Source organism: Jaculus jaculus, chromosome 8 (assembly GCF_020740685.1).
Source record: "Jaculus jaculus isolate mJacJac1 chromosome 8, mJacJac1.mat.Y.cur, whole genome shotgun sequence".
NCBI classification, from domain to species: domain Eukaryota; kingdom Metazoa; phylum Chordata; class Mammalia; order Rodentia; family Dipodidae; genus Jaculus; species Jaculus jaculus.
This window is the reverse complement of record NC_059109.1, coordinates 111,122,413-111,139,865: the sequence shown is the minus strand read 5'-3', so window position 1 is coordinate 111,139,865 and position 17,453 is coordinate 111,122,413. Positions and strand designations below refer to the sequence as shown.

At 48.3% G+C, this 17,453-nt stretch overlaps 1 protein-coding gene across 2 annotated transcripts in view; it reads right to left on the bottom strand.

Moving 5' to 3' along the window:
- Positions 1-742: 742 nt before the first annotated feature.
- Tm9sf4 (transmembrane 9 superfamily member 4) overlaps positions 743-17,453 on the bottom strand; it is a 56,453-nt gene continuing 39,742 nt past the window's right edge. For both annotated transcript variants that reach the window (XM_045156642.1, XM_004668074.2), the window contains exons 13-18: positions 15,368-15,451; positions 10,528-10,703; positions 9,701-9,764; positions 8,570-8,689; positions 6,987-7,076; positions 743-2,621 (exon numbers count right to left, since the gene is read on the bottom strand). In XM_045156642.1, coding sequence (XP_045012577.1) covers positions 2,472-2,621; positions 6,987-7,076; positions 8,570-8,689; positions 9,701-9,764; positions 10,528-10,703; positions 15,368-15,451 — 684 coding nt within the window. In that variant the 3' untranslated portion in view covers positions 743-2,471. The remainder of the gene's footprint in view (positions 2,622-6,986; positions 7,077-8,569; positions 8,690-9,700; positions 9,765-10,527; positions 10,704-15,367; positions 15,452-17,453) is intronic.

Here is a 17,453-nt window from a genome sequence, read left to right as displayed (position 1 = left end):
TCTGCAGATACACGCATTCTAAGCAGGTGGTCTAACATTAAGCTAAACTTGGCCCCTGAGTCTACCTTATAGATAGTGAAGGGAGCTGGTAGGATACTGGGAGCTGGGGACCCCAAACCAAGTCACACTACTATCAAAGTCCACACATGGTCACTACTTTACACCTAAGGGTCTGAGGGGTAAATGTTGGCACTCCTGTATGAAAGATCTGAGCAGGTGGGAGGCACTGTGAATTGCAGCAGCAGGAACAGCAAGGGCCTGAGCTCTGGAGAGCCAAATGGGAGACTGAGCTTCAAGAGCAACCACTCAGCCAGGTATAGTGGCACACACCTTTAATCCTAGCACTTGGGAGGCAGAGGTAGGAGAATTGCTGTGAGTTTGAGGCCACCCTAAGACTACATAGTGAATTCCAGGTCAGCGTGGGCCAGAGTGAGACCCTACCTTGGGGGGGTAGGGGCGGAAGAGCAGGGCTGGAGAGATGGCTCAGTGGTTAAGGCACTTGTCTGCAAAGCCTAATGACCTGGGTCCAATTCCCCAGTACCCATGTAAAGCCAGGTGTACAAAGTGGTGCATGCAGCTGGAGGCCCTAGTACACCGATTCTCTGTCTCTCTTCTCAATAACTCTCTATGCTTGTGAAAATCAATAAATTTAAAAAATTAAAAAAAGAGCAACCACTCAACTCCCTTGGAGCTGTCCCACTTGAGACGACCCTACACTCTTGCAAGTGATGTGAGACATAACAACAGGACAATGGCATTTTATTTACAACTGGACCAAAAAAAGGCATACAGGCAATTTTTAATTAAAAATAATGATGATGATTTAAAAAGTCAGAAAAATCGACGATGTTTGAACCTGTTCTCCACTCTGACCCCTGCCCCAAAAGAGAATCTTAGAGGGAAAAATCCAAGATTTGATGAACAAGACTCCCATGGTATGCTCTACTCTTTGGGTTCCCTTTTTTGCAACCTGATTCTTGGTGGGTGCTGCTTGGAGCTGTGGAGCCATGCGAGGTGAGACTGAGCTCACTGGGTTGATGGAGCTCGCAGGGCCTGGGGAGACCGAGACAGGGAGGGGCAGAGTGCATTTCGAGCGTAACCAGCATCTTGAGCGGTCTCCTGGCAGGGACCCATAGCAAATGACCCTAATCCCAGGGTGGATTTGGCCTCTTGCAACTTAACAGCAATGCCTGTGACTCACACAGGGCAGGCAGGAGCTGGGTAAGGGGTTCTGGAGGAGCGAGGCCAGGCCCATGAGCCTCCTCCTTCCAAGATGGTCTTCTTGCCTATCCTGGGAACTGGGGAAGGAACAATTAAACTTACCTTCTAGCCTCCTTCCAACCGTTTTCTGGGTGTCGCAAAAAGAACTCAGATGGGAGATAAAGGGCATGGATCTGGCTGAAAGTGAGAGCTGCTGAGGTCAGGGGATGGGTCAGAAGAGAATGCCTCTGTTCAGCCACCTCAAGGTTTTGGGGAGGGGGCAATCTTGGGACTCCAAGCCTAGAAACAAGGGATAAGGACCACCACTATTACACTTTGGAAAAAAGTGGCACCCTCTGAAGAAAAGACTAGGGAGCGATCCTGAGGGGCGAGCACACGGGTGGCCTCAGCTACCTCTGCCCAGACAGACATGAGGAAATGCTTGGCCTCCACGTCCAGGGTTTCTTGGCACAAGAACAGTTTAGTGCAGGTGTCTTCCTCATTGTTGGTCAGCAAATTCCAGTTTCTGTGATGGGGGGATTCCTGTTGTCCTAGGGAACCCGACCCTGTTATGTCCAGAATTCCTTGTAACAAACACAGCCAGGACTTGCTCCTGGTAAAACGATGGTCAAAGGCCTGGCTGGAAGACCAGTCTAGGCTCTGCCTTGGGCTGCCCAAGGGAGAGGAAGGCTGGGGAAAAAACAGGGTGGAGAGTGGCCGGCAGATGTTGGTTGGCACTGAGGCTGCTGTCCAGGCTAGAGCTGTGTCATATCGTGGCATCAGTGGTGAGGATGGGCAAAGAGGCTCGGTACCCTCACTGCAGCCCTGGTGTTCCCTCCTCAGTTGGTCGTAGGGTGGTGAACAGCCCTGAAGGGCTGAGGTGGAGACAGTGACCAAAACCCAACATTTATGCATCCTGGATCCATTAAAAATAATAAGGAAAAAAAATCCCCAAACCAAATATGAACCTGAATCAACAGGTCAGACAAGTCCTGCTGGAGGGAACTTTCTTATTACTGCAGACAAAAAAAAAAAAAAAAAAAAAAAACCCACAAAAAAACCTCATCTCTCACAGAACTGGAATAAGATGAAGAAAAATGCAAGGTTTATCTACAGGCCCTCCTGCCCGCCCCAGCTTGGGGATCCAGGAACATTGTGCCAGGAGTTACATTCCAAATGAGCAGGAGTTATTTTATTTTGCGTGCCTGCAGTTCCCCACGCAGGGTGCTTCCCGTCTGAGGATGGAGTGGGCCTGGCAATGGTCCACCCAATCAGTCTATCTTCACAGCGGCATAGATCTTACGGACAAACATGTAGGCTGCATAGAAGCCGATGGTACCCGTGAGCAGCCAGAAGGACAGGACCATGAGGGCTGTGTAGCCAAAGTAGAGGAGAGAAGGGATGAACTCCACGATGTCCAGCTGGGGCAATGAGCAGATAAAGAGGGATGACAGTTAGTGCCAGGCAGCTATGGCAAATTAGGGTTCCCCTCCCCCAATCCTTTAGTGAAACCAACACTTGGCAAGGGAAAGGGGCTCATAGCCATGGCTGCCTTTCATCTGCACCAGGACCTCATGAGCTCAGGGGCCAGGGCTAGAAATAGGTAGGTAGGAACGGCCACAGCTGTGCTACCTCCTGGTCCGTAGCCCCTGGACAGCCCAGCCCAGCCATCCTTCTGGACGGCTGGAACAGCTTTAGCAAGTGGGGAGGGAGGCAGTGGTATAGGATCCTCTCCAGCTGAAGGACCAGGATGCCATCACCAGTCTGCCTCAGTCTACTCCTCTGTTCCTGTGAATGCTTGACACATCTGCCAGTATCACATAATTCTTTTATCTTGGCGCATGGAAGAAGGTCTGGGCAGAGATGTGAGGAACTGGTATTATGGTATCTGCTGGTGACACAACCTTGGTGCCAAGACACTCTCAGAGCAGCAGGCAGACAACACTAAGAAGTAAAAGAGTATCAGTCCCTGTGTGACACTCTCTCCTATACCTAAGGGGTGGGTAAAGGCCACATCTGTAGGCTCACTCCTCCCAGTCAGCTTGTGTGAAAGCAAGTAGCAAAAAGGCAGGGCTGACAGGGCCCTGAGAGCTCAGGCTGGCCAACGCTGACATTTTATAAAGACACGGGGACTGGAACAGTTGGTTTGTACAGGAGGCAGATGGGGCTGAATGAAGGTGGGCAGGAGGCTAATGTGAGATCTCTAGCTTCTGTTAACCCAGCACTGTTTCCTGTATTCCCTCCCTCAGGTATTTTGAGGAACACTCTTGTTCCCTTGCAGTCTTGTTGAAGCTATCAATGCCAGTTCAAAATAGTACAGAAATGAACAGGAGGTTCCTATAACCACCTTATTGTAACCAAGAGCAAGATTAGCAAAGCAATAAGGAAATAAAAGAAATAATAATAATGATAACAAAAAAATAACAACAAAAAGAGCTGGTGAGATTAAGGTGCTTGCCTGCAAAGCCTAATGACCTGAGTTCAATTCCCCAGTACCCATGTGAAGCCAGATGCACCAAGTGGCACATGGATCTGGAGTTCGTTTGCAGTGGCTGGAGGACCTAGTGCATCCATATTAATTTTCTCTCTCTCCTCCCCAACTTGCAAATAATTACTTAAAACACACACACACAAGGACTGGAGAGAGAACAGCAGTTAAGACACTTACCTGCAAAGCCAAAGGACTCAAGTTCAATTCCCCAGTACCCACATAAGCCAGACAGACAAGGTGGCACATGCGTCTGGAGCTTGTTTGCAGCGGCTGAAGGCCCTGGAGTACCCATTCTCTCTATCTGCCTTTATCTCCCTCAAATAAATAAATAAAGATAAAATATTATCCCCCCCCACACTAGGCAATCAGAACACACCATTCTACTAGGCCCTGTAAATACTGAGTAACAGGCTTGTAACTCTAAAAGAGCAACTGAACTTGTCCCTGGAAGTGATGTGCAATGGTAGAACAAAGCACTCGTTTAGTTTTAGGACACTGGAGTCAAAGAAGAGACTCTAAAGCTGCCATTAGCCATCTTTCCATTTTGTGGAAAGATCCCACTTACAGGTAAGGGCAGGAAAAAGACATACAGAGCTAAGGTGTATACACAGTGCTCTGATGTTTTACAGACCTTGGATCTAATTGAGGCTTGAAGCTAGACTCTGACTTTTATGTATTTATTTTTCAAAGTAGGGTCTCATTCTAGACCAGGCTGGGCTGACATAAATTCACTATGTAATCTCAGGCTGGCCTTGACCTCACAGTGATCCTCCTATCTGCCTCCCAAGTGCTGGGATTAAAGGCATGTGCCATCAAGCCTTGCTCTTTTTTAAGTTCTTTCATATTTTACTTTAAGAGAATCTCTATTTTATTTGAGAGTGGCAGAGAGAGAAAAAACAAGAGAGAATGGGCTTGCCAGGGCCTCTGGCTACTGGAAATGAACTCCAGATGCATGTACCACCACGTGCATGTGGCTTATGTGGGTTCTGGGGAGTCAAACCTAGGTCCTTAGGTTTCACAGGGAAGTGCCTTAAAACCACTAAGCCATTTCTCCAGCCTGACTTTTATTTATTTATTTTGGTCTTTTGAGGCACTCTAGCCCAGGCTGACCTAGGACTCACTATGTAGCCTCAGGGTGGCCTTAAACTCATGGCGATCCTCCTACTTCTGCCTCCTGAGTGCTGGGATTAAAGGTGTGTGCCACCACGCCTGGCATCTAACTTTTATTAATTATTTTTGAGTAAGGGTCTCACTCTAGCTCAGGCTGACCTAGAATGCACTATGTTGTCTCAGGGTGGCCTTGAACTGGTGGCAATCCTCCTAGGTCTGCCTGGGATTAAAGGTGTATGCCACCACACTCGGCTCCTTGACTTATTTTTTATTTATTTATTTTTTTGTTGTTCATTTTTATTTATTGAGAGTGACAGAGAGAGAGGGAGAGAGGTAGAGAGAGAGAAAATGGGCATGCCAGGGCTTCTAGCCGCTGCAAACAAACTCCAGATGCGTGCGCCCCCTTGTGCATCTGGCTAACATGGGTCCTGGGGAATCTAGCCTCGAACCGGGGTCCTTAGGCTTCACAGGCAAGCGCTTAACCACTAAGCCATCTCTCCAGCCCTCCTTGACTTATTTTTAATTAATTAATTTATTGTAGGGACATGCATGTGGAGGTCAGAGGACAACTTTGTGGTGTCTGTGTTCTCCCTTCTTTCAGTGAGTCTCCTGCCGCTGCAAATGAGCTGCCAGACTACAAACAAAAGCCAGATCACCTGGCCTATGAGCTTCACATCAGACACATGCGCCACTCTGCATCTGAGGGAGGATCTCACTCAACCCAGGCTGACCTGAATTCACTATGTAGTCTTAGGGCGGCTTCCAACTCATGGCAATCCTGATCTTCCTACTTTTGCCTCCCAAGGGCTGGGATTAAAGGTGTGCACCACCACACCTGGCAGCAAACTTTTTTTTTTTTAAAATTTTATGTATTTGCAAGCAGAGAGAGATAGAGAGAGACAGATAGAGAATGGGCACACCAGGGCCTCTAGCCATTGCAAACAAACTCCAGACACACATGCCCCTTGTGCATCTGGTGTACATGGGTCCTGGGAAATCGAATCTGGGTCCTTTGGCTTTGCAGGCAAATGCCTTAACTGCTAAGCCATATCTCCAGCCCCAAACCTTCCCTTAAAAGGGCACTAATTACACACACACACACACATACATACATATATGTATATATAGATATATAGATATAGCTTGGTCTTTGTTCCAACTACTTAACTGTCATTGTAGTGTGAAAGTAGTCACAGATGACGTGCTCATAAATGAGCATGGCCGTATGCCAATAAAGCTTCATTTCAGGAAGAGACCACACTGGCCCATGAGCTGACCTCTGAGCTATATGTGACCATCTGTGGGCATCGTTGAGGGGCAGCACCACCAGACTGAAAGCAGGGGTGGAACACTGCCACAAATGATTCTTCAAGTCCTTTCTAACCTGGCATTTTGGGAAAAGGGTATTCCAAGTTTCAACTAGTAGACCTACAATGCTTATTTGTGGGCCTTCGAGCCCTGGAGTAGAGCAGGCAAGATCTAAGTCTTCAGTGTTAGTCGTGGAGGTGAGCAGCCTACCAGAGCCACCCCAAACACTTCTAACTGGCCCATTTGATTTGCCCTCGTTGGTAAGCCAGGCTTCGCTTTATCACCAGCATGCACTTAACCTGCATGAACTCATGCACTAAGGAGGACTCCAAGACACAGGCCTAGGCCTGGCCCATCCTCTCCTCCCCTTGCAGACTTCTTGAGTGAAGAAGAGAATGAAGTTCCAGGAGGCCGGAGGCCAGAGGTTCTAAATGTGAGTTCTAAAGCTATATGGGCACATTCTGCTTTCATCTTTATCAACTCCTTCCACCTGCTTTTAGTCTTTTGTGTCACTATCTTTTTTTTTAATCTCATTTCTGGGAGTGAACAGTGTCTTATTAGTCTCTTGCTATATAGGCTAGGCTGGCCTCAAACTTGCAATGCTCCAGCCTCAGCCTCTCAAGTGCCGAGATAACCCATACTGCTATTGAGTGCTACTTGGGGTGGGAGGGGAGGTAATCTTGCAGATTTTGTATGAGTATTTGGTCATTCCACTTGAAGGCTTGTCTACAAAACATACAGAACAGTTCTAGATGGCTTCAGTCATCTCCACTCTTAGTGAGAAAGGATGATTCAGACGCTGAGGTTTCTCCCAACATGCTTCTCCCCACCATCCTGCCACAAAGAGGACTACGGGGAACCCTAAGGAGGGCAGTACCTTGTTAACAAAATAAAAGATGGCATAGACCAGGACGTAGAACGCGGATCCCCCAGATACCAGGAAATTCCTCCACCACCAGCGGTAGTCCTGAGGAGGAAGCAGAGGGTCATTGTGGTTTCCAGGGCATCTTCCCGCACAGTGGCCCAGGGGGTCAAGACTGGGGAAGAAAAGCAGCATTTAGGTGATGAAAATGTTTTATTTTACAGCTTGACTGTGATGACAGGTATGCAACTTTTTTTTTTTTTTTTGAGGCAGAGTCTCACTCTAGCCCAGGCTGACCTGGAACACACTGTGTAATCCCAGGATGGTCTTGGACTCACAGTGATCCTCCTATCTTTGCCTCCCAAGTACTGAGATTAAAGGCATGCACCACCACACCCAGGTCTCAGCTTTTTTTTTTTTTTTTTAAGAGAGAGGGAGAGAGAGAACGAGAATTGGCATGCCAGGGCCTCAGCCATTGCAATCGAACTCCAGACACTTGCACCACCTAGTGGGCATGTACGACCTTGCCTCACTTTGTGTGTCTGGCTAATGTGGGATCTGGAGAGTTGAACAAGTGTCCTTAGGCTCCTCAGGTAAGTGCCTTAACTGCTAAGTCATCTCTCCAGCTCCTAGCTCTCATTTTTAAAATCTGTAGAACTGCAGATTAAAATGAGTGAATTGAAAAAAAGAAACCAAACCAAACCAAACCAAACGAAACAAAACAAAAAAACAAAAAACAGAAAAGGTGGTCATATGTAACTTTTCTTTTCTTGAGCAAATGGTTCTCATGAACCAGCTCCATGAGTCAGCTCAGTTGGTGTGGTGGTTTGACTCAAGTGTCCCCCATAAACTTAGGTGTTCCGAATGCTAGGTTCCCAGCTGATGGAGATTTGGGAATTAATGCCTCCTGGAGGCAGTGTATTATTGGGGGTGATCTTATGGGTGCTATAGCCAGTGTCCTCAAGCCAGTGTTTGGCACACTCTCCTGTTGCTATGGTCCATCTTATGTTGGCCAGGGGGTGATGTCCACCCTCTGCTCATGCCATCGTTTTCCCCTGCCATTGTGGAGCTTCCCCTCTAGCCTGTAAGCCAAAATAAACCTCTTTCCCAGAAGCTGCTCTTGGTTGGGTTACTTCTACCAGCAATGCGAACCTGACTGCAACATTTAGTGTCTGTGGTAGCTCAAAGTTAGGTCTCCACCATCACTGTCATGCTGAGGAGCAAGGCTGCTGAAGACTTATAGCTCCTAAGGGAGGCTGGCAATTGCTTGGCCCTCGCTTATCCACTTTGCAAGAGCTACTCCCACAGGAAGGGAGGCTACCAATTAGTTAATGGGAAAAGCTACTCCAAGAGGGGACCTGATACACCTAAATCTACTGTTCTTCATTAAGCTGTGGTGACTATAACACACAGCCATGTGGCGAGGCAGGCATCATGAATTCCAATGCATGGCTGAGAAATGGCAGTTTGGGAGGGGTACCAGCAGCCTGTGGCAGTGCCCACATGGGAAATCCAGACCCAGACTCTGCACAGCTCCCCCATATTGTTCAATGCTAGATCTGTCCAGACCCCTCCCCGTCTCCTGGCCCACTCCTCACCTCTGCACACAGCTGGAAGTATACCATGACAATGCTGATTTGTGAACAGGACACCACCAGAATGATGAAAACAAGGAACAGGAAGCCAAAGAGATAATAGAACTGATTCTCCCAGATGGCCTGTGGACATAGCAGAGCAGGCCTTCAGCTGGCTCAGAGACCACTTGCATTATAACACTACTGTGACACCATCGGGGCCTGTGGGTCTGGCATGGGGTCTGACCGGCTCTTCCTCCCTGGGGTAAAAGGTGAACCAATCTCTTTTTAGGAAGGAGCTGGGGCATAGCCGACCGTACTTTGGGTGGACATCAACCCCAACTTAGCAGCATGTAGGAAACAATTCCCATCCCAATCAAAATTAGACAGAAGCCACCTGGGGCAGCTTAGCCCATGCCAGGAGCTATGCTACATCCTTTATATTCTTCTCTGTGTGCAAGTTTGGCCTTACACAGCTGAGAAAATCAAGGCTCCCAGGGCTGGCCTAGGGTTCTGCAGACATAGGGTGGGGGCGTCCTCTTTGTAAGATGCACTGGGGCCAGAGGGCAGTCCACGCTTTCTCTGAGGCTGTTCAAGGTAGAGCTGGGTGGGTGAGGGTTTCAATAGCAGGGGCTGGACCACTCTTCTGAAGCAGCAGACACTTGGGCAGTGCTGACTTGGGGCATGAAGAGTCAGCTAGACCTAAGAGGCTCTGGAGCCCTCATGCCAGCTTCCATGTTGGCCCTTCCAGACAGAAGTACTGATCATCATAGAAGTAGCACTTTCTGAATGCCAAGCACCTTGACATTTGTTCTGGCCTCTCAATGATGCCAACAGGGGTCTCTTCCCTATATTTGCCTAAGTTTTAGGTAGTGTGGGCAGGCAGGGTGGGGAAGGAGCCCAGAAACAGAAGCAGATGCCAATGCTGTCAGTCCTGGTGCTAAGTGACCACAGCAGCCCTACAGCAGTGTCCGCACACTCACGCCCTCCCCGCGGCAGGCCTGGCACTGCATCTTCATGGACTCTACACTGTCACCTGACTTCAGGGTGAGAAACGGGGCTCCTGCAATGTCACAGGCATTAAGAAGCAGAGGGCCCACGTGAGGGCAAGAGACCAGGCTTGTGTGGAGAGGTGGGGACGGCAGCAGTACTCACACTGAAGATGAAGAACAGCTCGATGAACATGGCGCCAAAGGGCAGGATGCCAGCCATGAGGATGCTACAGCAGAGCACGAGTGTTAACAATGCCTAGAACCGCCATCGGGAAGCCCAAGCCCCCTCCCGCGCCAGCAGGAAGACAGGCTGCAACTCTGCCGTGCCGTGGCACCACTGTAGCACCTCAAGGAAGGGCAGGATGGCCGGCCATCATTCTCTGCAGCTCATATATGAGAACTGATGTGGAAAGGTGCGTGACTTGCCTAAGGTCCAAAGGGATCCGAGCCTTTTTTTTTTTTTTTTTTAGTTTTTCAAGATTGGATCTCACTCTAGCTCAGGCTGACCTGGAATTCACTATGTAATCTCAGGTGCCCTCGAACTTATGGCAATCCTACCTCTGACTGCCAAGTACTGGGATCAAAGACATGTACCACTGTGCCCAGCCAAACCAATTTTTTAAAGTACAATTATTTCAAGTAGCTATTGAGTTGGGGACTGAACTTAGGACTTTGTACATACTAGCAAGTGCTCTACAACTGAGCTATATGCCTGATGGTTTTAACCTGTGTCACACCCTCTGCTCCTCCGCTTCCCTGTCCTAGCTCCTAGGCTGACACCAAGTTAGATTGAGGCCTGTTCTTCATTGTGGCACACGGCTGAGCTTGCATGGCATCTACAAGGGCACCTGTAGCTGCTGCAGCAGGGGCACTATGCATAGCACCCTGGGGGGGAGGTACCCTCTTCCATGTCCTTCAAAGGAGAAGGCTTAGGGGAACGCTGCCCTTACCCACCCCGCAAGCCTCCTGCTCATCTTTGCCAAGACTCACCCCACAAATCGGTTCATGTACCACCGCTGTTCAGGGATCTGCCGGGGGATCTGGTTTGTGCGCACAGGGTTGTCGTATGGCTGCTTGCGGAAGCCGAAGTAGTAGCCCAAGTAGACAAGGGGTAGGGAGATTCCAAACCACATGCACAGCAAAGCCACCATGGTGGGAAAGGGGACCTGTGGGCACAGTGCTGTGAGTCTCCCGCCGTGTGGTACCCAGGATGGAAGCTAGGGAAGGAGGGGTAGGTTTGGGCTCCAGGGAAGGAGAAGCCACATGCACAGCAGGGCCATTGTGTGGGAGGGTCCTGCAGACTCCTCAGGCCAAGCAGCTCATGTGGGGAGAGCAGGGAGCAGACGAGGGGTCTATAAGCTCCCAGTGAAGGAACCCCGGCATCCCAGGGCTCGCCATCCAGAGAGGAGGTGGGGCAGAAGAGGAAAGGAAGGGACTAAGAGCTCAAGGGGACATGAAAGGCCAGAAGGAAAGGAATTGACATGTGAACTGATAAGTGCAGAAAAAAGGGGGAAAATACAAGTGCAGTGTTCTCAATCTAAATGCTGCAATTTACTTTTAAGTGAAAAAAGCAGGTAATAGACTATATTATGTTTATGTATTGTGGTGGTTTGATTCAGGTGTCCCCCATAAACTTAGGTGTTCTGAATGCTAGGTTCCCAGCTGGTGGATATTTGGGAATTAATGTCTCCTGGAGGGAGTGTATTGTTGGGGGCGGGCTTATGGGCTTTATAGCCAGTTTCCCTGTGCCAGTGTTTGGCACACCCTCCTCTTGCTGTAGTCCACCTTATGTTGGCCAGGGGGTGATGTCCACCCTCTGCTCATGCCATTGTTTTTCCCTGCCATCGTGGAGCATCCCCTCGAGCCTATAAGCCAAAATAAATCTCTTTTTCCCAGAAGCTGCTCTTGGTTGGGTGATTTCTACCAGCAATGCGAACCGGACTGCAACAGTAAAGTGGTACCAGGAGTGGGGCTGCTGCTAGACACCTGACTATGTGGCTTCAGCCTTTTGGAGTTGATTTTCAAGAGGAAAGTGGAAGGAGTTGAAACGTTGGCCTAAGAAATGCCTTGCAGTGCTGTAAGTACAGCTTGATGGACAATTCTGGTCAGAGCTACAACGCCTGAATGCAGTAAGAACTATGGACTGTGAGGTTTGGCTTATGAGGGTGAGAAAGAGCTTTGCTTGGACTGGGCTAGCAGTTTGTGTGAGAAGCTTGCTCTTATGCCCGTGTCCTGAGAAGTTGTGCAGGGTTGCTTTGCGTAGAAATGAACTGGTGTGAGCAGAGGGATATGGCACAGAAAGAAAAATCTTTGGGTGAACTGTTGCCCGTTCAGCTGCAATTAAGAAATTACAACCTCTGAGACTGGGCTAGCTGACCTGCGCTGGGGTAACAGGAAGAATGGAGACTCTTTTGAAGGGGCCTGAGTGCTCAAGGAGTGTCCTGTTCTTCAAAGTCTGCTTTATTCCCCCTTGGATTAACAAATTGGCACCCTACCTGGTATTGTGGAGTATAAGAAATGCTGGAAAGAGGGTCATTGAGTTTGCAACACGGTCTTGTGGTTTGGAAATGGCCATGGGCAGTGTGAAGCGGGTTTGCTGGTTGCCTGCATAGACCCCATGGGGCCATGAGAATGAACTGTGGCTTGCAGTGGAGACCCAGTGGAGATGCCGGGACCATGAGATGGCTGCCAAGGAGCTGCCAGCCCCGATGAAGTTCCCAGGACTGTGAGTAGCCTAGCTGGAGGGGTGGAATTGGAATGCCAGAGACTTGTTGCTGGTTAGAATTATCAGACTTGAAGATTTGTCACTGGCTGGAGTTGCTGGACTTGAAGCTACAGAGTTTGATATTTGCCCTGGTTGTTTTAAATCTTGTATTGGTTGAATGTTTCTTTGCTATGCCCAGTGCCATCTATTGCAGTGTGAGTATTTATTCTGTGCCATTCTGGTTTTTTTTTTGGTTTTTCGAGGTAGGGTCTCACTCTAGCCCAGGCTGACCTGGAATTCACTATGGAGTCTCAGGGTGGCCTTGAACTCACAGCGATCCTCCTACCTCTGCCTCCCAAGTGCTGGGATTAAAGGTGTGCGCCACCACGCCCGGCTCATTCTGGGTTTTTTTAAGGTTATTATTTTGGTATTATGGCTCAGTTAAAAGATCTTGAACTATGGGGATGTATGAACATCATTGGGATTGATAAAAACTATGGGGACTTTTAAAGTCAGACTGGATACATTGTATTTTACATCATGTATGGATATCAGTTTATGGGGGCCAGGGGCGGAATGTGGTGGTTTGATTCAGGTGTCCCCCATAAACTTAGGTGTTCTGAATGCTAGGTTCCTAGCTGGTGGATATTTGGGAATTAATGTCTCCTGGAGGGAGTGTATTGTTGGGGGCGGGCTTATGGGCTTTATAGCCAGTTTCCCTGTGCCAGTGTTTGGCACACCCTCCTCTTGCTGTAGTCCACCTTATGTTGGCCAGGGGGTGATGTCCACCCTCTGCTCATGCCATTGTTTTTCCCTGCCATCGTGGAGCATCCCCTCGAGCCTATAAGCCAAAATAAATCTCTTTTTCCCAGAAGCTGCTCTTGGTTGGGTGATTTCTACCAGCAATGCGAACTGGACTGCAACATGTATATTATGTTTTGAGTCAGAATCTTATGTACCCCAGGCTAGCCTTAAAGCTACTGGGTAGCCTAGGATGACCTTGAACATCTGATCTTTCTATTGCCACCTCCCAAGTGCTAGAGCTGCAGATGTGCCCCACCATGCCCAGTTCACGTGGTGCTAGGGATCAAACACAGGCTCTGTGCAAGCTAGGCAAGCACTCTAACAACCAAGCTGCAGCCCCAGTTCCCCGATTCAGTGTGTGCCTGGACTGGCCTTTACCAAAAACTTAACTATGCTTCCTTGGACAGGATATAGGAGGTCAGAATTAATGTTTTCATCTCCTCCTCTGCTATATAGTTATTTTTTTTTTAAATAAGACTCATGCACTAGGAAGTGAGTTAGCATGTTAAGAAGGGAATGTAAACTTGTACACCCACTATGGAAATCAGTATGGAGATTTCTCAAAAACCTAAAAATATAACTATCATATGACCCAGCACTTTTGGGTATATACCGATGGACTCTAAGTCAACATACCACAGAGATACCTGCACCTCCATGTTTATTGATGCACTATTCACAATAGCCAGGAAATGGAACTGTACAGAAGAAGATAAAGAAAATGTGCTACAAAGACACGTGAACTTTAAAAAGCCATAGAGAAAAACGTAATCATGACATTTGTAGGGAAATGAATGGATCTGGAGAAAATTACTAAGTTAATTGAAATAAGCCAGGCTCAGAAAGACAAATACACATGCTTTATATGAGCAACCCAGATGTAAAAACTGTGTGTGAGTGTGTAGGTAATAAAACTAGAAAGGGGACCCATGAGAGGAGAGGAAGAGATCTTAAAGCAGGGGAGAAGAGGAGGTGATGGAGTGTGGATGGTAAGAAAGCAGAAGTGGGGACTCACTAGGGGAAGGAAGAGAACCAGGCAGTGGGAGGCAAAGGCAGGGGACAGGACCATGGGGAAGAGGAATGAATGAGAACAAACCCTAATGATACGTATGTATGAAAATGCCTAATAAAACCTATTCTTTGTATACCAACCTAAAAAACTGAAAGAAAATAACAATTTATTACAAACCATAATATAAATGTTTGTAATCTATATAATAATTATATAATACTATTGTGAGTATCTCTATAAAAAGGAAAAAAGACTGAAAGGATATATATTAATAACCTAGTATTTATCTTTGGGTGGTTGCATGGCCAGTTATTTTAAATTTCTTTAACTTCTCTGTACATTCCAAAACGTGTGCAGTGAGTGCTATGGTGTAGTGGGAACTGGGAGGAACGTGCTAGACAGAAGGCGAGCAGGTATGAACGGCATGTGAGAGGACAGCTATGACTGGCTTTCCAAGCTGCTGGGAAGAAGGCAGGTCTTTGGCAGCCTGGACCTGAACCTCACCCAGGGACCTTAGCAGGCACTTGCAGGAAGGGGGTATGTGGCTCTGGCCCACCTCTCTGAACTCATCATGACCCCATACTTTTAAGCCCCTGAGCCACTGAGCTTGAAACCTTATGTGGCTCTTAAGAAACTGCCAGCAACACTGCAGACTGGGGCCGTGGGGAGTGCCACTCTGCGGATGATGCCACCTACTCCTCCCCATTGCCTTGTCCTCCACCTCAGCGGTAGTGTTGAGGGACAGGACACTGAGAATGAGAGCCCTTCTGTCACATCCACTCACCAGGCAACTCTTACTTGGTTGATATTAGGGGAATTCCCCCATGGCTCTCTTTAGAGAAGTGAAGTTTGGCCAGCTGTCCCACAGGACACACGGTGAGGCCAGGGCACTGGCAGATGATGAGCAGCACTGGGGAAACCCCAGCCAACCCTCAACTTCCCTGCGCTGGGAACAGAACTTTGGGGACTCAAAAAGGGAACAGCAGGGCTGGAGAGATGGCTCAGTGGTTAAAAGCACTTGCTTGCAAAGCCTGCTGACCTGGGTTCAATTTCCCAGTACCCAAGTAAAGACAGATACACAAAGCAGCAACTGTATCTGGAATTCATTTGCAGTGACAGGAGGCCCTAATGTGCCCAACACTCACTCACTCTCTCTCTCTCTCTCTCAAATATTTAAATAATAATAAAACAAGAAAAGCTCCCGAAAGAGGGGAAAACTCTACATCCCAGGGTGTACACAAGGAAAAGGGAGGGAAGCAGGACTGAGCAAGCACCACTGACCTCTTTGGTGGAGTGGGGGAGGTGCTTACCGCTCCTGATGAGTGTTTTCCCCAGATGAAGCAATTTAACACGAAGCAGATGCCAAAAACCACACCAGGGTACAGTGTCGCCGTCTAGAGAAGAAGGGCAAGGTTGGGAGCTGCACCCAGGGGACCTCCCACCTGGTCCTAGTGGACTACCAGGCGAGGTTTCAACCCTACTTGTTCTGCATAACTCAGCTCAGGCATCATTCCTTTCTTAACCCCAGATAAGCCAGGCCTCCCATACTATCCCCTCTTAGATCCCTAAAACCACTTCTTCCTTCATTCACCCCCTTTCTAACTATAGATGGTCCTCCAGTTGCAGGTTCTACTTAGAAGTTTTTGAATTTGTGACAGTTACCCATACTATGTTTAGTGCATTAAATGTAATTTCAACTCACAATACTGTCAATTACAGAATGAGGTTACTGGGATGTTAATGGCATTATAAGCCAAGGAACATCTACAGGTGTTTTTGAAACCCAACCTCTCCCAAATACACTGTAAGGATTTTGGGGGGCATGAGCCTACCTTGTTCTCTGACTTATAACATGGCAAGGAGGTGTTTGCTCAAAAAGCAAATGAATAAAACTGCCACAAACAATGTGTGTCTAGGTCCCAACTCTAAGCCACCTTTTTTGTGTGTGCTCATGAGCATGAATTGTGGGTGTGCACATGCCACAGCATGTGTGTGGAAATCAGAGAACAGCTGGGTGTTGGTCTTCACCTGCTACTTTGTTTGAGGCAGGGTGTCTCATTGTTCACCTCTGCATTCACCAGCCTAGCCTGCCTGATAGCTTCTGGAAAATTCTCCTATCCCCACCACCCTTCTCATTATAGGCACGATGGGATTACAGGTGCCCTCCACAGGCTTTTACGTGGGTCCTGGGAATCTGAACTTAGGTATCTGTGTTTGTATGGCAAGTGCTTTATCCTCTGAACTGTCTCCCTAGCAGTTTTAGGGGATGGCAAGTGGTGAGTTCTACACACAACATCTCACCCAATCTTCACCACAGGTTTAGAAGTAACCCTAGTAAGAGGTGAGGTATTGGGCATAGTGATGTCCAATAGCTGCTGCCACTCCCCCAACAATCTACATTTATCAAGTGTGGAGCTGAAGTTGAAACCCAGGCAGCCTGCTCCAGAGCCCACGCTCCTAACCTCCTGCAGTGTTTGTCAGCCTCTTAGGCACAAAGAACCAAAGCCCCAGACTTATAGAGGGACTACCTTTATACTGGCCTACCATACCAGAAGGTGCTGTGGCTGCATGAGCATCCAGGCCACTTGGCACAATGGCCAAGGCCCTCTGGATATTTTGAGCAATCTAGCACTTGACATCTGTGGCAGTTTCACTTTTGCCAGTGGTGCTCCTACCTAACAGCTGGTCACTGTTCCTGCAGATTCCTGTCCTAATGCTGTACCGAGGGCCTTACTGTACTGTACTGTTCTAGGCATACAAGTCTGAGAAGTAGACACAACTATTGCTACTGGCAAGACGGAAAGGAAGGCTCAAAGGGCTGCTTACGATTACCACTCACGGAAGGAAAGCCAGGATGGGGTCTGGGCATTGGGAAAGCTGAGCATCCTCTGCTGATTGCTTCTTTCCACTTGAAGCCCTCATTAAAGGCTCGCTCACATGTCACCCTGCCCCTTCTTTTGTGGCTAGCTTCACTCTGTTGCATATCAGGGAATTCCTCTTCCACTTCCTGGCTGAAATTTATGAACTGGGTACTTGTGTCACGTATCAGGCATTCAAAGAGGAAGAGAAGCTCCTGGGAGAGCTCCAGGCCTCATCGTATTTCTACGGTTTGTTCTTCCCCCAAGACCCCTTCTCTTCTGGGAGTGGCAGGCTGGCAGTCATGTCACACAGGCCTGGCTTCCTCTACCCGGCAGGCGATTCTCTTGTTGTTGTTAGGCAGGGTGTTCTCTCGTGGTGCTATGGCTCAAAATCCTGTTAACCTGAATCCCCCATGTCTTCTCATGCTTAAGCCACTGGACAATGTAGGTTAAAAATCAACTAACTAGGGAGGGAGAGAGAGCAGTAAAGACACTTGCCTGAGAAGCCAAAGGACCCAGGTTCCATTCCCTACGACCC